The sequence below is a fragment of the Staurois parvus genome, unplaced genomic scaffold (genome assembly GCF_062004578.1).
Source record: "Staurois parvus isolate SC_StPar_1 unplaced genomic scaffold, SC_StPar_1.0 ptg000090l, whole genome shotgun sequence".
NCBI lineage: Eukaryota > Metazoa > Chordata > Amphibia > Anura > Ranidae > Staurois > Staurois parvus.
In genome coordinates, this window is record NW_028317886.1 from 10674862 (window position 1) to 10699758 (window position 24897).

Genomic DNA, 24897 nt, shown 5'->3' on the forward strand with positions numbered 1-24897 from the left:
GTGGCATGTGCTTAAGGTGAATAAAAAGTCAATACGGTTTTCCAAAATTAATGAATTCCAAATTAATGAATTCCCTCTACTTCCACTCTCTCTTTTTTTTTTCTCTGCTTAGATCCATTGATTTAGATTTTTTTTTCTTTATTGTTATATACATTAGTTCTTTATACAGTCATCCAGATCCTATGTGCCTAATCAAAAACCATAGAGGGTCCCATGCAGTGTAAAAACACTCCAGATACACTTCATAGTTGAACACTTTAGCCTCCAAAACGTTTTGATAGAATTTACTGGGCATATCTGACTCTGTTATGGTGTCAATGATTTTGGCTTATTTGCAAAATTCAGTTGCTTGTATTGTTCTCATAAGAGTATTTCAATTACATCCTTCTGTATGACCTTTTAGTTGAAAATAAAGAGTTAAAAAAATACAAATGTTAATATGCATTGACTCTTTTTGTCTATAATACTATGAGGAGCATACAAGGTTTGTTTAGTAGACGCAAAATGTAAGTGGGGGTTATTTACTAAAACTGCAAATATGATGCAACTCTGCATAGAAACCAATCAACTTCCATTTTTTTTGTCAAAGCTGAATTGAACAAGCTGAAGTTAAACACTGATTGGCTACCATGCACAGCTGCACCATATTTTGAGTGCACCAGTTTTAGTAAATTACCCCCAGTGAGTATTGTGAGCCATGTTGCCTTTATGGTAGACATGTGTATTGACCACAGCTGGAAGAGTAATTGTAGATGAGGTTGGAAAAAAGCATGCATGATCTACTAATACTAATAAAAGAGGCTTCTAAACAATGCAGTGCTTGTGCAGTTTAATATATCACCCAATATAAAATGTATGATAAATATAAATTCGAATATCCAACATGTACATGACTATAAGCAGGGTAGTGAAAGGCAGTATCGTCTTCTGTTGCATCATGCCATTGCTGAACGAGCTTAAACTCTCCAGTCCTTTTCAGCCAAGGAGGCTACCATCTTAGCCTCTGTTTGATATGCATTTGCCTTTATGCTGTACATGTAATCAGTTATGTCACCAACCATTTAATGGTTGGTTGGTTTGGTTGAGAGCACTAGCAAATATGACAGTTAGGTGTCACAGAATGCCTTGAATGTAACTGCTTTGGGAAACTGTTAAATCCATGATTTTAGTTCCATTTTAATGACTTGTCCAGCACGGGGCAGCATAAGGCAGTATGAAGACAAAAGAGTTGATGCTATAGTCAACATCCAACTGTCATTTGTGCAGTCCATGATTTGAAAATGAAACAATAATTCTTAGTTGCTATAGGTTGCAAGATATTTGTACTTTTAAGGCAGTTTGCATACATCGATGTCTTTGTATGCTCCTCCTCCTTGCTACTTTGGAAACAGTTAAAGGAATCACAGGGACATTTTGTTTTTCTGTATTTCAATACAAATAAGCTTTCAAAACACAAAGGATTTAAAGTGACCCTATGGTTATAATAAAAAATGGCATATATGGCAGTGTGTCAGTAGCATTAACATACGACTCTTTGTTTTTCCGAGTCCCCCCTGTAGTATAGTTTATTACTTGATGGTTTCGCCAGTAAGTTTGTTTTTCAACTTCCTTTAACAGATCAAGCTGTCTAGGAAAAGTGGCAGTTAGAGGGTTGAGACAAACCATTTAAAACTGAGAGGGGTGCTTACAATGGTCAGCTTTTATTTGTTTATGGAAAAGCTTTATCCAAAAAAAGAAAGACAGTAATTGCTGTAACTGCTTAATCCCTTCTCATCAAGCATGCGCATATGCAGTCTCACAATGTCTTTATTCCTGGGGCTGCATATATGCTCTACTGTGTTTGTGCTCAGAGTGCGTTGCACGGTGCGCTCCCAGCACAGGGACCGAACGGTCATGGACAACTCTGGGTCTCATACTAACAGTCAGCAACCGAGAGGAATGGTCCCAATCACCTGATCACTTTGATAGCCTATGACTGGCTATCATAGTAGTCAGTTACTGTACAGCCCACCACTCTATTTTTCTCCTCTTGAATGGAGAAAAAAGATATATTTTATATTGCTCTCCTTGCTAGAGGTGTAAACAAAAAGGTATGTGTAAAATATTTAAAAATAAAGACAAAATAGCTAGATTAAGTTTTGATCTAGGTCAGGATTAGGGTCAAGAGTCAAATCCAGAGACAAAGGTCAGGGTCAGTGTATTGTAGGTAGGATAAAAAAGTACTATTGTTTCTGGCCCATACTACAGGTACCAATAATAAAGTATGCGATTCCTGTCCAAAATTGCATGCGGTTTCCCCACTGCTCCTGTGTGAACCCAGGTTTGTCATAGCTTGAGTTTACACAGGAGTGGTGTGGGGAACCTCCATGCAGGCATTCCATGCTTAGTGTCAGTGGTAGGAGAGGGGCATCCTTGCAGTGATGACAGTTTGGGCTGGACGGCATCTGATTGGTCAGCAGCTGTGTGAACTTGGGCTATGACAAGCCTGGGTTCACACAGGAGCAGTGGGGAAACCGCATACGATTCAGACAGAATTCACATTCCTGTTTAAATTGCATGCTATTCTTTGCAGTGCAATTTGCATCTATTAACGCAAATTGCACTGCAAAGTATCGGTACTCAGTATCGGTGAGTACTTGACCTATAGTAACGGTACTCATACTCGCCGATAAAAGAACGATATCAGTGCATCCCTACTACAATATATTACATTTTTGTTTTTGGGTTTAGTCACACGTTCAGGATGGGAGTTGTCTACATTTAGAAACTACAAACTACTCTTCACTAGGATCAAGAACAATCATAGAGCAAGTAGTACAGAAAGTTGTAAAGCTGAAACAGGAAACAAAAAAGAAGTCTTAAAGTGTTAAAAGTGACTAAAGTCATATTTTCAAATTAAAATAACAAACATGTTATACTCACCTGTTCTGTGCAGTGGTATTGCACAGTGTGGCCCTGATCCTCCTCTTCTCGGGTCCCCCGACGGCGATCTTGTCCCTGCCTCTTCTTTGTGTGTCCCCATAGCAAGCCATTTGCTCTGGGGGCACACGGTGTCCGCTCACTCCATAGATACACACAGCAGGACTTAGCTCTGCCCCTTCTCCCCCCTTCCTCATCACTGCCTTTGATTGACAGTAGCAGGAGCCAATGGTCAAGTCCCTGTGTAAAGGAGAAGAGATGCAGCCGTGCACAGCACTGGATCTGTTCTCCTCTCTCTTCCCCTTCACACAGGAAAGAGGGGGGGGGGGGGGCAGAGGAATAGAAAACATTTTTTACCTTAGTGCAAGGAATACATTAAGGTAAACAACATTTCTAGCTTTAGTATCACTTTAACAAATAGAACAGTTTACATATATGTACTGTACTTTAACCATGTGTTTAGCTACCTACCTGCATTTCACAATTAAAAGAATAACAAAGCTGCTATCAGATATTAATTGCTGATTTCAGGAATAAATTGCAAGCACCTAGAGGTTCATACATAAATATGCAATAGTTCTTTGTCCCATGTTGCTAGGTGTTGCTCGGCAAATCTGATGACAGCTATGAAGGAGACAGACTTATCATAATGTCACCTCGTCTCGGTTCAGAGCACTTTCCCAAGGGCAAGGGGGGCAGGTCTGACCTTATAACTAAACTTAAGCTGACCACACATGGATCAAAATTCAGTTGGTTCAGCAGGGACTGCCCAAATTTCAATCCATGTATGGGCTAGCTGTTCACAAGTTGATTATGGATTGGCTTGTGTACAACCAGCCTGTCGGGTTTTTTGTGAACGATCAGTGCTGCTGGCTATAGCCAGAAAAACTGATTTCTGTATTCTGCCAGCAGGGAAGGTTCCCCGCTGGCAGAATACAATAGCTCAGCAGTTGAATTGGTTGAATGAGTTGAATGAAATAAAATGAATCATGTATAGCCTGCCTTAGGAAGCACCTAGCAACATGGAAAAAATACTATGAGTACCTTGTCCCAGGAGGGACAGAACAGTGTAAAATTGTAATGATAGTTACCTGTAATAGGGAAATATATGAGGACATGGATATGATACAGTGGATTGTAGTCTATTTTAGATCATTATCATGAGACAAGGTCTAATTCATGGAGCACAATGTTCTGGCTAATTTACATCAGGGGGCCTCTGGGAGCACCTTGGGAGAAATCCAAATATTTAGAACGTGAGCACCACAACAAGTGATAGAGTCCAGAAATCTAAATTTGGTAAGTAATTAGTTGAAAAGACAGATTTGCAGATGATGTTGCAGCCAAGTCCCCTGTCATCAGGGCTGTATGAACACAAAAAAAATTATTGCAACGTTTAGAAAATGAATAAAATAATATAATAATAGTTGGAGTTATTCTATTTTTGGGAGCAACTATTGTCCATCCAGATCACATCCTAAAGTGTAGTATCATTCTACATCTATTTGTGTCTCCAAACATTATGAGAGAAACATAGGGCTGCCATTACTAACTTTTGGAAATGCTAATTGCCTTTTATTCTGACCCCAGTTTTAACTGCCCCTGAAAAGACATGAATTTACCTGTACACTTGTTCTGGTCCATTCTGGTGATTTTTAGTACTGAAACAGGGGGTTCAGTATGACAGCCATGAAGAATGCATTTGCAGAAGAAACGATCAGAGACTAATTGTGAGAATAATGTATGGAGGTCTATGGGGGCCTTTCTCTATATAGGAACCAGGAGAGCCATCAGGCCTGTATCCACGGTACCCATATACCAAGGGTTATGGTAGAATGCCGAAACATATTAAATTTATTGAGACAACGGGATATCCTTCCAAAAAGTGTCCGATATGTCAAGCCAGGTCTGCCAGGCTTTTGTAAACTTCTTGGGATAGGCACTCTTATGGTTCAGTTTAATTAAGTAGATCTTTATTGACCAGGCAATAAAAGTGTTGGAACATGCAGCTGAATTTTTCCAATTCAAAAGAATTAATTTCCGAGCATAAAACAAAAGCATACAAATCAAAATATGAGCATGTGTCCTAGGTACATAGTCATTCAAGATGCCCAGAAATCCATCTTCTGAGGTATGGGGTACAGGCAAATGAAGGGTGGTATCAAAGAAAGAAAACAGATCCTGCCAATATGTAGACAAGATTGGGCAAACCCAAAACATATGTAAAAGATCTGAGACCCCTCCACTCAAGGCCACAATGAGGACAAGCGGACGCAGATCCTAATCCCATGCGGGCCAACTTAGCAGAAGTATAGGGCATTAAGTATACATAGGACTTGGTCCAGGGGGGCAGCAACTACTTTATGTTCAACAGTGACTGTTATTTGAACTCTAATTTTTTAACTAAGCCCTATCTCTTATCAAGCGGTCTATCAGCGCCATAGTTTTAAACCATTGCAGAGATTTTAACCCTTCCCTACTCTAAAACTGAAAAAAGTTGTGATTATACATACACTTTATTTTAGATCAAGAGCACTATACTGGGTGGCCAAGTGTACTTTATCTAAAGTTCACTCTTTAAAGCGGACTTCCACCTAAAAGGGGAAGTTCCACTTTAAAGATTGGTGGGGGACCAATCTTTAAAGCGGAACTTCCCCTTTTAGGTGGAAGTCCGCTTTAAAGAGTGAACTTTAGATAAAGTACACTTGGCCACCCAGTATAGTGCTCTTGATCTAAAATAAAGTGTACAGTGGGGATCAAAAGTTTGGGCACCCCAGCTAAAATATTGTATTAATGTGCATAAAGAAGCCAAGGATAGATGGAAAAATCTCCAAAAGGCATCAAATTACAGATTAGACATTCTTATAATATGTCAACAAAAGTTAGATTTTATTTCCATCATTTACACTTTCAAAATAACAGAAAACAAAAAAATGGCGTCTGCAAAAGTTTGGGCACCCTGCAGAGTTAATATCTTGTACTGCCCCATTTGGCAAGTATCACAGCTTGTAAACGCTTTTTGTACCCAGCCAAGAGTCTTTCAATTCTTGTTTGAGGTATCTTTGCCCATTCTTCCTTACAAAAGTCTTCCAGTTCTTTGAGATTTCTGGGCTGTCTGTCACGCACTGCTCTTTTAAGGTCTATCCATAGATTTTCAATTATGTTGAGGTCAGGAGATTGTGAAGGCCATGGCAAAACCTTCAGTTTACGCCTCTTGATGTCATCCCCCGTGGATTTCGAGGTGTGTTTAGGATCATTATCCATTTGTAGAAGCCATCCTCTCTTTAACTTCAGCTTTTTCACAGATGGCATCCACTTACCATCCAAAATTTGCTGAAATTTTATTGAATCCATTTTTCCTTCTACTCGTGAGATGTTCCCTGTGCCACTGGCTGCAACACAACCCCAAAGCTTGATTGATCCAACCCCATGCTTAACAGTTGGACAGAGGTTCTTTTCATTAAATTCTGTGCCCCTTCTTCTCCAAACGTACCTTTGCTCATTCCGGCCAAAAAGTTCAATTTTAACCTCATCGGTCCACAGAACTTGTATCCAAAATGCATCAGGCTTGTCTATATGTTCATTTGCAAAGTTCAAACGATGATTTTTGGGGAGAGGACGTAGAAGAGGTTTTCTTCTGATGACTCTTCCATGCAGACCATATTTGTACAAGTATCTCTTTATAGTGGAATAGTGTACCACAACTCCAGTGTCTGCCAGATCTTTCTGGAGGGATCGTGCAGTCAAACGTGGGTTTTGAATTGTTTTTCTCACAATCCTGCGAGCTGTTCTGTCTGATATTTTTCTTGGTCTTCCAGATCTTGCTTTAACTTCCACTGTTCCTGATGACTGCCATTTCTTAATTACATTCCGAACAGAGGATATTGACATCTGAAAACGCTTTGCTATCTTCTTATAGCCTTCTCCAGCTTTGTGAGCGTCAACTATTTTCAGTTTCAGTTTTCTAGACAACTGCTTAGAAGAACCCACGGTGCTGATTGTTGGGGCAAGGTCAGATGAGTCTGGGCATTTAAAACCTTTGAGAATGACATCACCTGGTCTTCCCAGACGATGATTGAAAACAATCCATGACACTGGCAGGTCTCAGCTTTGCAAAGGGGGCAGTGCATGCTATAAAATCTGCAGGGTGCCCAAACTTTTGCAGACGCCATGTTTTTGTTTTCTATTATTTTGAAAGTGTAAATGATGGAAATAAAATCTAACTTTTGTTGACATATTATAAGAATGTCTAATCTGTAATTTGATGCCTTGTGGAGATTTTTCCATCTTTCCTTGGCTTCTTTATGCGCATTAATACAATTTTTTAGCTGGGGTGCCCAAACTTTTGATCCCCACTGTATGTATAATCACAACTTTTTTCAGTTCAGAAGTGGGAGCTCCCCATTAAGGATTGACACCTTTGTGAAGCGGGGTGGGAGTGTGTACCCGAAATTGACAGTTACCCACTCCCACTTCTGCTGTGATTGCTTAGGAGATTGAAAGCGGAAGTTGTTCTCCTACCCTCCCTCCCCGTAGTCTTCTTGGAAATGTGACAGGTCCCAGAAGACGACGGGGCCATTCAGGAAGCGCAGCGCTACTCGTGCATGCGCAGTGGGCACCCGGCTGGGAAGCCTCAAGCTGTCACACTGAAGATGTCGGCGCCTGGAACACAGGACGATCGGTGAAACGAGTTGCGGGGAGGACACCACGGGATCGTGCGACAAGTGAGTGGCTGTTTTTTTAAAAGTCAGCAGCTACACTTTTTGTAGCTGCTGACTTTTATTTTTCTACAGTGTGAGTGGAACTCCGCTTTAAGGATATTCAGTTCAAGAATATTCAAGCATTTCCGTTCAATTTAAACTTAAAAAAATACATGCTCATTTACTATTCATTTATCTATTGAGCCCCTAGTAAATAGTCATGAATCAGGGCAGCAATTTAGCTCCACTGACATTCATCTCACACCATCCTACAAGAAATTTCCATACATAAATGCGTATTCTGAAGAGACCGCTAAACTCCAGAGGAAAAATAAAGAACATTTACCTCATGCTCAGAAGGACATCTCCATCACGAAAAATAAACAAGAGGATGTTTTCTTGAGTGACATCATGAAAATTGGCATTCTTTTCATTGGCAAAAAATAAATCTGGCTTCCACAGACACTTAAACATAGTCGGATCTACAGTGAGGGTATCTGAGCCTCTGAAATCACTGGGAAGTTTAAGCCGAGGGTCGTTCCACCTCTGCCTTAGGAAGATATTCACTCTGTAATCCTGTATTTAAAAAAAAATGCACATTAGCTCCATGACATATCCTAGCACTGGTCACCTAGAAACCAAACTGAAGGCCAACAGTAGTTGCAGTAATATATAGACAGTTGTCAACTCTTGTAACATGCTTATTAAACAGGACTTAACGTTCACAAACTTTCTCAGCCAACATTAGGTTTCTATGTACCTTCACACTTTTATTTATTTTTTAACTGCGTGAAATAAATCTGCACACTAATGACATTTAGCATCACTAAAACCAGTTAAGTCAATTTTACCTAAATGGATAAAGCATGGTCCTGGCACATAATATTTCCATAGTCATAATTTAACTTTCCAGGTTGCACTTTTACATATTTATGTTAGTGTTTAATACATTAGGTTTAACTTCATTTTAAACTGCATACATAAATGTGCTGCTTAATATATCAATTCAATTACTATACCTGTGCCATTTAATTTAATGACTCCAGAATTCCAGTGTTGATACAGTTAAAGACTATTAACGGCTTGATAAGTAGTATCATGATACATAAAAAGCAGAAAGCTGTAAAATGCCAGTGCATTGTTTACATCCAAATGTTTCCACCCTTTAGCAGTTTTATAAATACAAGATTTTGCACTTCCACCTCTTGGGGACGTGCATGCGCCGCTGTTGGATCGCTTTTGCTGTGAACTGTGACCCAACGATCGTTGGGCAGGGAGAAACAACAGAGCTGTGCCTAACAGGGAGGAGTGATTGATCGTGTATCTCTGCAAAGCTGGGAACATGATAAATCACTTCCCCTTTTACCAGCACCACCTAGTGTACAAGAAGCACATAGCTAGGCACACACCTAACCCTTTGATCACCCTAGATGCCAACACTCTCCCAACCAGTGTCATTAGTACACTGATCAGGGTATATTTTTAGCTGGGACCTGGTGATTGACACATACAGGAATCAATGACAGCATGGGTAGGTAGGTCCGTGTGTGTATATATATATATATATATATATATATATATATATATATATATGATTATGCACAAAGCGGCCGCCCTGTAGCAGTAAAGCTGCTATAGGTCGAACGGCAAGTGGTTAACCCCTTCCTGCCCAGTGTCATTAGTACATCAACAGTGCTTTTTATTGGCACTGATCACTGTATTAGTGTCACTGGAGATGTCAGTGGCATTTGGTCGGTTCCCACCCAGTGTCAGATTGCCCGCCTACTATCACAGTCCTGCTATAAATTGGTGATCGCCGCCATTACTAGTATATATATACTTCTTTGTAGGCGCTATCATTATTATGCAAATCATTTAATTACTTATTGGGATTTTGTTTTACCAAAGACATGTAGCAAAATACATTTTGGCCTAAATTTATGAAGAAATTTTATTTTTTTGATTTTTTTTATTGGATATGTTTTATGGCAAAAAACAAAAAAAATTGGGGTTTTTTTGTAAATTTTCAGTCATTTTTCATTTATAGCGCTAAAAATAAAAAACCCAATGGTGATCAAATAACACTGAAAGAAATCTCTATTTATTAAAAATGATATAAATTTAGTATGTGTACAGTCTTGCATGCCTGTGCAATTGCCAGTTAACTCATTCCCTCCCAGCCTAATGCAAGATGGCGGCCGGCGGATCCCTATTATCTTGGGAGGACGTCATGTAGTGGATTGTGATAGACAGTCCACGTTTTATTAGATGATCAGTAAAATGACAATTTTATAGTCTTGCTACTTTATGTTTCTTGCTCTTTTAAAAGAAATTCCTTACTCTCTTAAGTAAACAATCAGATATAGGTTGACAGAACAATGATGATAATTAAGATGGCGCCTTCATCCGGAGTCTCACCCTTGGTGACTCATTAGGAGAAAAGTATCTTTTAATGTAAACAACCCCCATAAAAGGGAATGAGTCTCTTTGGGGACAATGATTGGAAGATATCAACACGGATGGACGAACACACAGAAACCCAGTGGACTTTTCACCCAATCAATGTATATGCTTTGCCTGCATCATATGCCCTATAAATGATACTGTTAGTTCCTCAATAAAACAGAATTTTAGGAAGTTGGCAAACTGCGAAGTGTCAGTGTCTTACTTCCACGTGCACGTATTCTCATATTAATTTGGCTCACTGGTAGATCACGGTAAAAGGTCTGTAAGTGACCTAGTCCAAGACATTTGTCGCCCAGCGTGGAGCCCGGGTTCTGAATACCGGATCAGCCGACCCAGAGTGGACGAGGGGGACCGTGGAGCATTCCAGACATGGAGACTGATCACCTCCGAAAGCGGTAAGTGAATGTCTAATAATTCCTTACCTGCGTAGTCTGGAATTGCCCAGCGGGACTACTCACCCGTCTGGCTGTCCGCTGATCAGCAAAGTGACAGGTATACTTGCCCGGGGCTCCTTTGAACCCACCTGTCAGTGTAACGTCATCTACCAGTGTGATATGTCTTGTCTTTTGTGTTGTCTGTGTGTACCAGTGTGATTGGTTGGGTTGTTGTTGATGCGCCTGTGAGGGAGGGGAGAATTACGGCAAAATATTCCTCGTCAGGAGTGGACAGGATACACCCTGATTTGAGAGAGGGTGCCGGGAACTCGCAGTCACAGTAATGGTGACTGACGAGGGGAACTGAACTCGCAGTCGCAGTAATGGTGACTGACGAGGGGAACTGAACTCGCAGTCGCAGTAATGGTGACTGACAAGGGGAACTCGTAGTCGCAGTAATGGTGACTCGAGGGAAAAAATAACCACAGCCAGGGATTGGTCTTGTGGGGGAAAAAGGAAAAAAAAAAAAAAAACATTTTACTCCCAACAGGCGTGTCTGAAATACTATGTCATGATCACACTGTGTATGTGGATTAATATTTGGTGTACACGAAAAAGTGAGGAGAGTGGGGAATGGTGAAAGTAGTAGTAGTACAGTGACAATCGTAGCTCCTGATATATTGGTTCACAGGGTCCTCCCAGGATCGCATCTCCGCCTCCGGAGTGATCTGTCACTGGTTGTCTCCACAGCTGATCACAACAAAGACTACTGAATAAATCAGTTTCATTCAGTAAAAATGCTTGCTTATACCAATGAAATTCGTTGGTACAAACGATTATAATGTGTAATAAAAAAAAAAAATCCTGATCACTTGCCCAGACTACCATAATGTTAATATGGTAACATTGTACTGCTCTCGCAACAGGAGTAGAAAATAAAATCATTAAAAAAATTTAAAAATGTAATAACATTTTTTTTTAATTAAAAATGTAATTTTTTAAAAAATATTTATTGTTATTAATTTTTTGCATACTGTCGCCAGTCAGTGTCCCTGATCACCGCTGTACCAGTTATTTGATGACACTGTACTGCATTGGTGACAGTATGTAAAAAAAAGGTGTGAAAAGATTTTTTTCATTTCTTCATTTTCCACAAAAATTATGACAAAAAAATTACAACTTCAAAATACTCGCCATGCCTCTTACTAAATACCTCAGACAGTCTACTTTCCGAAAAGTGGTTATTTGGGGGTTATTTGTACTGTCTTGGCGTTTTTGTGCCTCAAAAAATTTGATTTTTTTTTATATATACCATTGTTTGTGGACTCTATAACTTTCCTACCAACTAAATAATAAACACTGATTTGGGTTATTTTCACCAAAGAAATGTAGCAGAATACATTTTGGCCTAAATTGTGTAGAAAGATTATTTATTTGCAAAATTTTATAACGAAAACAAAGAAAATGTTTGGTCTTTTTTCATTTATAGCGCAAAAAATAAAAAAACCTATAGGTGATTAAATAACACGAAAAGAAAGCTCTATTTGTGTGAAAACAATGATAAAAATTTCCTAAAGAGTACAGTGTCGCATGACTGCGTAATTTTCATTCAAAGTGCAACAGTGCTGGAAAGTAAAAATTGGCCTGCGCAGGAAGGGGGTAAAAGTGCCTGGTAGGCAAGTGGTTAAAGTAGCGCAGTGCCATATTGCAAAAATGGTCTGGTTATGTAAGGGCGTAAATCTTCCAAAGGGCAAAAAAAATTGTGCTGCAGACCTCAGCACTTAGCGTTTGAGCTTTGTGCTTTCCTTTTGAAGGATGTCATTGCTTGGCAATTAGTATGTGAAAGTCATTTCTCCTCTTTTAGAATTTCAGGTGTCTACACTACCTTGCAGGGTCTCATGGACCACTTGCATACTCAATCTCAATAGGGACTACAGATGGACCTTCCTATTCTGCATTTTCTGACACGCACAGACAAACCTAAAGCTCATAACACCAAGCCACTCCCCAACTCCTCCTCCAAGGCAATTGATTACCCACTTGCCCTCCTGAGGATTAACCTCCCTTCCTGACCAGGCCATTTTTTATGTTGCGGCGCTGCGTTACTTGAGTTGAAAATTGCGCAGTCATGCAATGCTGCACCCAAATGAAATTTACGTCCTTTTCTCCCATGAATTGAGCTTTCTTTTGGTGGTATTTGATCACCTGTGCGTTTTTTTATTTTTTGCACTATAAACAAAAAAAGACAGACAATTTTCAGAAAAAAATTATAATTTGGAATTTGTGCTATTAAACATGTCCAGTAAAAAAAATAAAAAAAATCTAATTTTGTCATAAATTTAGGCCAAAATGTATTCTGCTACATGTCTTTGCTAAAAAAAATCCCAATACTTGTAAATTAATTGGTTTACATGAAAGTTATAGCGTTTACAAATGGCAGTATAGATACTGGGATTTTTTTTCCTACTAGTAATGGCGGCGATCAGGGACTTTTAGCAGGACTGCGGCAGACAGTACACAGAAACCTTGGTATCGATCTCCCTGTAGTGGAGTCCTCTGGTAAAAGGGCAATAGGAAGTGCTTGAGTACCCTATAAAAGGGGTCTGGATGGAGGTGGTAATAATTGTGGGACCTGTGGTGTTATGTGACATCTGGTCAGACTAAGCTCTGAATAGTGGAATTTTCACTGTCAAAATGGAAAATTTTAACACTGTACAACTGAATAATTTTCAAACCCAATTCCAGGTTTCTAGATTTTTTATTTTAGAATGAATACTAATCAGGAAACCTGTTATAAGCGAGGCTGCAGTATCATTCCAGTATAGAGTAAACCTGTCTTATCAGTCTATATTGCTGGCCCCTAATCAGAGTGCATGCTTCACCCATCACATTGCGGATACCCCTGAGGGGTCTTCAGGGTCTGGGTTCTGTAGGGGAGTACCTTGACCCTGGACCTATATAGCAGTCTGTGGCTAACTGCACACATTGCACTAAGTGCCTAGGTTAAAGCCCCAGCAGGTTCCAGTGCCGAAGCAACACAGGTTGCCCCCACAGCGTCAGGCTAGGTACTACACCTGAGGTTTTACCAAGGTTGATCTGGATGCACTTCTTCTATTGTTGATTTAGAAGACAGCGAGAAGTTAATTGAAGGGTTGAGTGAAGAATAAAAAACGAATAATAATAAAGTAGTGGCCTAAATAAATTCCCCATAAGAGAGAAGAGGTCCATCACCTTGGGACACTAAAAAAACACTGAGAAGTGGGGTAGGGTTTCAAGGCTACACCCAAGGGCGTGTCCAGCAAAGCTTTGCCAGCGTTTAATGACCTGAAATAAGCCAGGGTCTCTGAATATCTAGTCTGTGTCTTGTACTATACTGTACGATTAAGATATATAATATCCAACAATCAGGATTTCCTACGCTATTATTAAGTTATGCTAATAAAAGACCTTAGTTAGACCTTCAAGGGCACCAGTGATTGAGATGGTGCATTCCAAGGTACAGTAGTAGCCAATGCATAACAGTGTCCAAAAGGAGATCTTTCTACACGTTCCTAGAAACCAATTAGCAAAGTCACTTTTGCAGGGTTGCAATTTAAAGGAAGAATCTGACTGCTTGTTATAGTCGACACAAGCAGTAGTTATCACATGTACTTTGTAACCACAAAAGTACGCCATCACAAATCTCAGAAATTATATTTTGCCTATTACCAAACTGTGTTACAGAACTACTATGAATGCTTACTATGCTTACTATCTGCCTAGCCGTAGTTCATTAGGCCCTCAACCATTCATTTTGCTATTTGGTTCTCCTTATGGTGATGGTGAACAAAAGCAAAACAGGGCGCACTCTCTTCGCGCATTACCGTGGTGAGACACAAATTTATTTAAAAGCATATACATGCACACTCACAAACCAAAGGGGAATAAAAACAGAGAAGAAGAGTCCATAATAACAGTCTAAAATGACGGTAGACCCTTGGTGAGGTAGGCTAACGCGTTTCGGGAGACGTACTCCCTTCTTCAGAGCTTAGCTTTTAAATAAATTTGTGTCTCACTACGGTAATGCACGATGAGAGTGCGCCCTGTTTTGCTTTTGTCCACCAGTACCAAGATTTCCCAATCTTCTAAGGGCTGCACCTCAACGAATGGTAGTTACAGTTATCCTAGTCTGCATGAAGATTTGAGTGCTGGTTTGGTTTGTTTATTTGGACTCCTTATGGTGATACCCAAGTAAAATCACTAATCTACCTGTATTTTCCCAGTTACGCTTCATTTATCGTAATCTGTGCATCAGGGACGGACTGACAACTCATGGGGCCCCCGGGCAATAGGGGATCATGGGGCCCCTGTGTCCTTGCCCAAACTCAAAAAAACCTATGAAAAAGGTACCAGGGGCATCTCATGGGGCCCCCTACTGACCCCGGGCCCTCGGGCAGTGCCCGAGTTTCAAAATGGTCTGTCCTCCCCTGCTGTGCATTAATCTTGATGTAATAACACCAACAAGCTAAATTCTCCCTGATAAAAATATGATACTGGTGACAACTTTCTTGGCAGGCAGATATGTAGTATGCAAAAATCACATGTTTATTTTCATCAGGCATATGCTTAACACCTCAAAACATCTCAAATGTTACATTGTACACAAAGAAATAACAGCCAGCATCAGGGTTCAGACTAGGTAACAGCCAAGTAACCATATGTAATAAAGAAAAGTAGGGGAGCGAAGAGTAATCTATAATAATTGATATCATAATTTCACAGCAGGTAGCTATTAGTGTGTGTATATATTATATACACATATACAGATGTGTGAACAAGTAAGTACACCCAACAGAAATAGTTGACTTTTTCAACATATTTTAATAGGCAAATATGCACGGGAATGACAAGGAAGTAGACTGAGGCATTTGGAAATGCCTGCTAGACTACTTTGGAAGTTATCCTACACCACCCTGAAAAGAATAGTGCTACTTTTATATAGATGAACTCTATACACCATTAGTAGACACAGATTAAGGCAGTGACAGACAGGAGGAATTCTGTGTTCAGATAGCTCATGGTAACCAATAGTCAGCCTGGTATTAACCCCTTGCTCTATACCCTACCCTCTATAGTACACTTCCCTCCGGCACCCACTGATGTAAAGATAGCGCTAGCCACATAGAAGGCAGGCAGTTTGAAGGACTGATCACATGCATCCTTTTTTCAATTAAAAAGCATATACAGTATAGGTAAGTTACAACTTTTTTTTTTTTACTGTTCTAGAAATACCAAGCTAACATTAACACCTTCTAATAATCATTGAAACAATCTATCATGAATTAATATCAACTGAGCTTTATATACCTAAATGTGGAATGAGTCATTATACTGTAGATCTCCTGTGATGCAATTACTGTCTGTGTCTTAATCTTACATTCCATATGCAGGCAATCAGCTGCTTCTAACATCCTCATTATCACAATGAATATGTATTTCAAATACTTTGCATTTTGTCACGGGTCTTTTTAAGTAGAGTCCAAATATATGCTTTACTGAAAATCTTCCCTCATAAAAAGCTGAAAAATATAGGTAGATAGCAAGAAAGCTATGTATACATTTGAGTAGTGATAAGACAAGTGTAGCATCTTCCAGCTCTGCTCAGCATATATTAAATGATGCTTTACTAACAGTTGCCGGAAGCAATTTTTAAGTCTGTGTACAGATCTCTTCCCCAAATATCTCCTGCCAAATAGCCTGCAGTTAGGGACTGTCGAATGGATTTAATAAATGTATGTGATAAATACAGAGAATGGTGGAGAAGGGCTGAAGCTTCATTCACTTTATCTGTTATCCCCACAAAAGACTAAGACCATGCACATTTTCACTCATTTAAAAAATGCCTCTATTATTATAGAACATGTATAAAATACTGTATATATTGGTTACACATGCCATTTTGTAACAGTTATTAAAAATTATCTTTTGTTTCAATATTCTGCAGCTATCATTCTAGAAATATCTCTAAAGATTTGGCCTCTCCCAGAGTTGGTTCCTGCATGTATGATTAGGTCACTGTTTTTCCCAGAAATCTACACAGTGCTAAAAATCAAATAACAGGCAACTTTTGCTAAAGGGTTGTGGGTGTTGGGCTATTGCTCACCTAGATGGATGCCGCTTTTCTTATTACAACACTGAAACCAATCAGACTGTGATAATAGAGTTTGACATACCCATTCAGAATCAGTTTCAGAATGGATCTGCAAAAACCTTGCAACATACTGTATATAAGTTCTTAGGAAGGGATTGCTCCTCAGAAGGGATGATTGGTTAACATTAAAGTGGAAGTTCCCCTGGTCCCCAGCTCCCTGTTGAAGATTGGCACCTTTGGGGAGCGGGGGAGTACCCAAAATTGATAGGTCCCCGCTCCCACTTCTACTGCGATCACCTAGGTAATCGGAAACGAAAGCTGTCCTCCTCCCCGTAGTCTTCTGGGACACGTGACAGGTCCTAGGGAGACTACTTGACGATTCAGAAAGTGCAGAGCTACTCGCACATGCTCAGTGTGCACCTGGCTGTGAAGCCGCAAGCTGTCACATCCAGGTGCCCACACTGAAGATGCCGAAACCGGGAACACAGGATGGCCGGTGAAACGGGCTGCGTGGGGGACACTGCCGAATCAAGGGACAGGTGAGTGGCTGTTTTTTTAAAAGTCAGCAGCTACAGTTTTGGTAGCTGCTGACTTTTACTTTTTTACATTTTCACTGGAACTCCACTTTAAGCAGGTTTTCAAACTGCAGCAAATAATTTGTGCTTCCAAAATTCCAGCAAAAATAATTTTGAAATGGCCTGCCTATAAATGACAAAACTGCATGAGTTTAAGTCTGAGGCTCCATGCACACTAGCAATTTTTTCAGCTATAAAAATGCTGGATAAAAAACACTGGTAGTAGTGTTTTGGTAGAGTTTAGGAGCATTATCGTTTTCTTAGCGATTTTATAGTACATGTAGGGGAAAAAAGAGCTAGAAAAAAAGCTGTTAGGAGTGTTTTAGTAGCATTTAGCAACATTTAGGAGCATTTAGGATTTTTTTCTGCTGCAAAAACGCTCCAAAAAACCCTACAAAAGCTTTTTTTTTACTGCAGTGTGACTAGAACTCTACTTTAATCTGCCTCCCTGAACTGTTCCAATATTAAAAACTAAGGGTTGATGCAGTATTACTAAAGTAACAGACTGCACAGTAGAAGCTGGCATATCCCAGGGTAAACAAACATACTACAAATCACAAGACCCAACAGAACATGTTAAGCCATAGGGAGATTTTCCCTTAATGATTCAACATAGTGACACCAAGGCAAAATGAGGCGAGTGGGGGTAACTGCAACCAGATGGTACAATAAAAACCTGAAACTTTTTTTTGTTTCTTTTCCTATCTGAGAGATTTCCTATCATATCCCTCTGATCTCCAGCGAAAAAAACAAAAACAAAGGAAAAATGTTTCTTCTGGAGTTAGGCTTTAAGAAGACTTACTGGCTTACACCATGATGTGCTTTATGAATATATTGAATTGTGAATATATTTTTCAGTACTAATTAACGTTGAGGCTGTGAGATTTTAATATATTGCCACCATTTACATTTTAATTGACATGATCATGAAAGTGTGTAATAAAGGTGCATTACAATTTGGAGACTAATATAAAATGATGTATACAGATATTACCTACCTGCTTAGCAAGTCTGCAGGTTGACAGATCACAATGTAACAAGTATAAAATTATATAAAGATACACTGTATTTATATAGAAAATGCCATGGAATTGGCAAACATTTTTGGGGTCATGTGAGATGATCTTCTCCAGACAGATTATTACCAACAATTCACTTTTATACCCAGTAAACTAGAAATCTGAGCTTCCGAATAAATGGAAGATTTGAGGCTCTACTGATTCTTTTCGTTGTTACTTTTTGGGCCTTCAGCTTTGGAAGCAGTACCCCTGAGTGTCAATAACTTGTCCACAGGAGATTGCACTTGTTTTCTCTTCTTAGAAAAGTACATCCAGTCCCTTGATAGCTTTTTAATTATTGCAGAACCCACAGTGTGATGGTGGAATATCCAAAATGCCTGGCTTGTACAGCTTCCCTTACTGACAGTCCCTGAATAAGACAGTGGTTCTTGGGCCTACTCTGTACAAGGCCCCTGTCTGCAGCTAGAAGACCAGTGCAGGTACTATTGGGTTAAATCCTTATTTTAATAGGTCTACACAAAACAGCTTGGGTTAAAGCGGTTGTAACCCTAAAGAAAAAAAAAAGATCCTGTTATTTTAAAGCAAGATAAACGGAGAGGAGGGAGGTCACATGACTGCACAGCGGCGCTGTGCTTAGAAGGTATTTACCATTATAGTTTTCCAAAAAAACTGACAATGCACATTATATCTTCTTAAACCAGAGGGGATACCAGCAATTTAAGATTGTGAATTTACAAATACTCTATGTCTTCCAGGATCAAAATAGCTTCTAACTGTAAGGCAGGCCAAATATTTTCTTTCCTGCTTAATTCCCCCATTAACAGTCATATTTGATGGGGGAATCCCTCCCACAGTGGTAGGGTGCAGGGAGCCGTTCCTGCTGGGAGAACACAATGATTACACTAGCGGCTATAGCCACTAGCAATAATCACATGCTAAAAGTGTGGCATGCTGGTTGTACCCAAGTCAATCAATGAATTGACTCAGGTACAATCAACAGTCATTGTTGATGGGGGAATCCCTCCCACAGAGTTACTGTATTTTCCCAGTGGTGGGGTGCAGGGAGCCGTTCCTGCTGGGAGAACACAATGATTACTTTAGCGGCTATAGCCACTGGCAAAAATCACATGCTAAAAGTATGGCATGCTGGTTGTACCCAAGTTGATCAATGGATTGACAATCAGCCTGTCTATAGATGGATCGAATCTCAGCGGGTCCCTGCTGAACCTGTCAAGATTCAATCCATCTATGGCCAGCTTTACTCAGACTCCTAGTGGGCCGAGCCCTCAAGACCTGGGATTCTGCCCAGGAACCCAGACACCGGTTTAAGCAAAATACCCTGCTGTAAAGTTGCTCAGCATGTGTGTTGAAGTTTTGCTGAGCCTACTGATGGCAAACTTACCAAAGATTTCTCAGTCACAAAGTATGAAGGGTTAACCTATGTAACAACTCTGACATAGGAGGACAAAGGAAACACATGGGTGTTGTATCCTGTAGTCGAGGAGGCCGAGTAATTATTTTTAAGGTGTTTTCTTAATCAGCTCTGACATCTGATTATATCACAGTAACACATGCTGCTTAGTGCTGTTTAGTGCTATTTAGCTAAACCCTCCCCACATCTTCCATGTTCACCGAGTGTCAACTCAGAATATCTGCTGGTAGTACTGTTGCTCCCGCAGTCAAAGGACATAGTTCCAATGGCCACCACGGGTGTCTCCCAGTATCCAACTGATCACAGTAATTAGGCTCCACCTGATACTGGCTGCTGGGAAGCTACAGTTGTTATCTGCGCTTCATTGTTTTGCCTGTTAGCCATATTCCTGCTTGCTGATCTCTGCCTTATGTATCTAGTACCTTGTATCCTGTTGTCCATCTCTGTTCCCCTTGTTCCCAGTCCAAGTCCTACCCATACCCTGTTTATGCCAGCTTCCCTCCATTTGTGTATACATAGATAGGATGTTAATCTGGTTTTGCTTCATTGTCACATTTATTTGCACTTTTTGGAATGGTATTGTGTGCATTAATAAATCTCACTTTAATCATACACTATTTGATTTCAGTTTCCTAAGTGCAGCTACACAGATCTGGTCATCCCTGCTGCTGGATGCCTGCATCCTGTATCCCTTACACTGAGTCAGTGTTAGTCAGAGAGACAGGGCTTAGGAAAGTCATTGTCTTCTTACACTTCAAAAGACTGGAAAAAAATCCTCTACTTCAATTAGCTGAAGTAAAATTGATTTGGACTTCTTTGCCTTATCAAATAATTCAGCTGCTTGTGGACGGTGCCAAGTCAGCAGGTGACCATACTGTCCGAAAGGAGGTATGTCAATGCATAAAGCAGCATTTGAAACTGAACATATCAATTTTTTCAATCACATCTTGTTTTAGTAATTCCAGTAAGCATGTCAATTTCTGACACGTTGGTTTCACATCTGATTGCACCTCAATTTTGTGTAAAAAATTCTAGCAAAGCCCAGTTATGTGTCAATAAGTGGTAAATTATTATACACAGGTGGTATAGGGGCCACTAGAGATGCTGTGATAAAACATTCACTAATTGGCAGTTTAGTGCAACAAAAAGATCCCTACCCAGTATAGTGAGTTTCTAATCAATTTCATAGTAGGTGCAATAAGTGGTCCATTTACATCTGGCAGAATTCCGTAGGCAGTATAGAGAAAGTAGATCCTATATAAAGCATTAGGATAACGGAGTAGCCTGTGTTAGCAGAAGCAGTAGTAACAATTACAATGCACAAAAGTGTATCTGGAATGGAAACATCATAGTTATCTACACCTAAGGCTGTACCCAGGGGCAGTACATTTTTTTGTTAAGCGCCCCATTTTCTTGCTCTTTTGCAGGGAATGCAGCATAGTTTACAATGTACTGTGTGAACCACTCCTGAAACAGTACGTATTCTGTGTATGAGCAGCTTTGCATTGCAGTTATGGTCAATGTCTTGTTGTACCTTTGTACTGAGTCAGAACATGTGCCTTTTTAAAGGCAGATTCTGAGTTCACAGACTGTATGGTGCCTGTAGTCTCCTGGCTGAGGGTGTTTGCCTCAGGCAAAGCAGTTTTACTTTGGCATGAAAAAAAATGTAATAGCCTTTTCTAGAAATAAATAATTTGTATGTAGAGCTGCACAGTCCTAATGGTTTTTGACCATATATAAATAATATAATATAATAAAGAGGGTGCTTGTAATGACTGCAGCAGATGGCACCGTGCAGAACCAACAATAACAGTAGGAAGTAACCAGCAGTCAAAAAATTATTTCAAAGATTATGAACACATCATGTCAACTTGCTAACATTTTGGGGCTTCACAGGTTCTCTATTTTCTAAAGAACCTAAATACGGGGAGCCTTTGAGGCCCCAACACATTGGCATTTGACCCTATGTAACATGATGTGTTTGTAATAAATCTTTGAAATGCATTTTTAGAGTGCTGGTGATGGCCTACTGTCATTTGCTAGACTTAAATAATGTTCCAAGAGCAATCTTTCTCTAATAAAAAGCTGAGTTAGTTTTTTCTACTAGTTCATTTCTGATTTATTCGGTTAGCGCACCCGACTCATGGGTAACAACCAACTTGTAATGCAGGCAGGTGACACTCTCTCCATGTTCCCCTACTTGTTGGGTGCCAAGTGTGGGTTACATGAGATGCCTGCCCCGGGATGGGTTTTTCTGGTCTTCACTAGGCACCTGTAACAGAATTTTTACTTCACATACGGGGTACGTACTGTATATACTCAGTATATGCTGAGCCTTGTCCACATCCAACTGTCCAGCTTTTTCCACTACTGTTCCCAGCAGAGGAATGGGGACCTGCCATGCACCCATAGCAGGCTCCATACAAGCATTTAACTTGATTCTTGAACTTCCGTACCTATGTACAGGATGGGGACCGCTTTTGGTGTGAGTCCACTTCCATTGCTATGGGAGACAGACTGCTGGCAGAAGGAGTGCCAACAACATCTCCCTCACTGCTAGAAGCCGTTCCACCTATAAAAGGTACATACTGCCGACAAACTGTGTTAACTGGCTGTAGACTTCCGGTACCCATGGTGTCAGGGCCTGGACTTGAACCTGGGACTTCTACTGTGTCAGGCAGTAACTCTACTCACTGAGCTACCTGGGATGCTGGACAACACTTTGCCTCATCTATTGGATAATCCTGCCTTGTGCCTTGTTTGCTCTTGAACCTTGAACTCCTTGCTCCTCCCATGAACTTCCTATATAAGCCATGTCCTTGGACTTCCTCCTTGCCAGATTATTGTGCCTTTCCAGCCAATATCCTGCTACTGTTCCTGCTGCTGTCTACACCTCCGCTACTGACCTTTGGCTTGTTCCTGACCACGATTGATCTGCTACCATTTGTGACCGACCCTTGGCTTGTGACCGACTCTGCTTTCGTCTGATCCCTAACCTGTTGATCCGCTATTGGTTCCTAGTCTGCTCATTCCCTGGTGGGGTGATCCTGAGATCTGCGACCTGGTATTAACACGCAGCCCAATCCATCTCCACCATTAGGAGCTCTGGTGAATACCGGTTAATACTTAGACCCCGCACCTCAGGTGAGCCTGCGTCATTCCCAGGGGGATCTGCTGGTGTACCTATCCTGCTGGTTCCAGGTAAGCCTTTTACTGCTATAGCAACTGGTCTCTGAACCTGACCTTACACCGTGACACATGGTAACCACTTGCTCTACTGAACCAGGATGACTCTTAAGTGCTGTCTCTTCATACCCTAATATGTTAGTAACCCTACAGCTGTAGAAATGTGCCAGTTACCTGCATTGCACTTCAGACCAGACAGAAGGAAAAGTTTCAACACTATACTTAAGAAAAGACTCCAAGCATAACAAAGTCTGCATGATAATAAATCAGTTTTTGTCTCTACATCCCTAATCCTAAATAAGGCTATACGTTGCCCTGGCATATCTGCAAAGGTAGAGTCCATGTACTAAAAGGTCCTTAGGTGGCATCCCCCAGTAGATGGTGTCTTCAGGGCAAACCCAAGGTCCCAATGACTTCCTAAATCATGACAGGCTCCCAGAAGTTAGCAGCAGCTAACAGCGTACTAACAGCGTAACAGGGAGCTATGACTTCCCAAGAAGAAAGGGTAAAAGGAGAAAATTTGGCGTATTGCCAGGACCAGTATCCTATAAACAGCCTAATAAATAATACAAGCAATGGTATAATTAAAAGAGTCCTTATAAGTCCTTATTATTCTAACAAAGTCCTTATGGTTCTATATATTCCAAATGTTCTTAACCAATCAGCACAGGTGGCAGCCATCCGCAGAGTGTGACCAGCTCTGTAAGAGATCTTCTCCTTCCGGTGACGTCAGTTCCGCCCATGCATTACACACTGGTTCCGATGCACTTCCTGATGTACACAGGGCAACCCGGCTTCATCTCTCTCCATCTCTCAGCCTGGCTTATACCCATGGCCCCTGCAGCAAGGAGTGAGCCATACACATACTGAAAGCCTTGTAATTCAGCTATCTTTCACCGTTTTTAATACATCTTCACACCAACATACTGCACTTAGCTGGTTTGACTTCCCAAGAAGAGCTCAGCTTCCAGCTCCCCGTCTCTGGACCACTGTCCTTCTTTATACTCACAGGAACAGTGGGTTGGGCCCAAAGAAACCCACCAAGCAAAAGACCCGTAAAAAACATTAATCCTCCCGCACTGGGCAGATCCTAACTAGCTAAATTGCAACCCGCTTACAAACGTTCTTAAAGCTAATATAAATTGTACTGTGGATTCGCATCATGTTGTCCACACTGCTGGAATTTATATAGTTCTGCATGTAAGGGGACTTGTGTTGGGCTGGTTGTTGACACCAAATTGCTCAAGTCCCAGCCCCGCATCTTCATGGACAGGACAGCTACCCAGCTGCTGCTAGTTGCATCCTTTCACCATACGGTGTCAAGCTCCCGGCTGTAGGCCCGCTCACAACATCCCTGGCTGTAGGCCTTAATATTTGAGCATAAAGGAATGTCCACACATGAAATATACTGTATATTCCGCACTTTAATTTAACTTCTCAAAGATGGCCATGACATCTAACATCATATTGACATACTGACAGACTTCTTTGGCACAGAATGCCTTACATAGGAGCAGATATTCAATAGCTGCCATTTAGGCATGGAATGCCAGCACATCATTTGCAAGCCATCTTCCCTTTTACAATTCCTCTTCCCTTGGGAGCACCACAAAGTTGGGGTCACTTCCCCATGTATACTGAGTCCACAGCATTCAGTTCCTGTCACAAAGTTTAATAAAGGTGCTTTTCTTTAGTACAACAGTCTCTCTTTCCATCTCCCATTCTTTAGCTCTGGCTAGCAGGGCATGCTCCCCAGTGACAAACCTATATCCAGGTGCACTAGTACTCACTTCACAATCCACATCAGACCATACAAAGAGTCTTGGCCACTACAGCTGATCCTTCTGGGTGTTGAACTACTGTAGAAGCACTGTGAACAGCCCTTGGCAGTACCTAACTACATCCAAATAGATCTGAGGTGATGGCCCCATCTCCCAAGGCTCTTCCTGGCATTTATATGGGCACTAACTTCACCCATTACATCACTGGACGAAGGTCTCTGCTAAAAGGAGACCTAACATCCATTTACATAGTTCTTTTTACCACACTATTTTAAGACAGAGCCACCTTATGGCAGACTAGCTAACTGTAGCTGC

The 24897-nt window shown here is 40.7% G+C and overlaps 1 protein-coding gene across 1 annotated transcript in view; it reads right to left on the reverse strand.

The window, feature by feature from the left end:
• Positions 1-24897, reverse strand: part of GLRB (glycine receptor beta) — a 165608-nt gene that overhangs the window by 22912 nt on the left and 117799 nt on the right. Inside the window, exon 5 of the mRNA XM_089670411.1 lies at positions 7966-8195. Coding sequence (XP_089526537.1) covers positions 7966-8195 — 230 coding nt within the window. The remainder of the gene's footprint in view (positions 1-7965; positions 8196-24897) is intronic.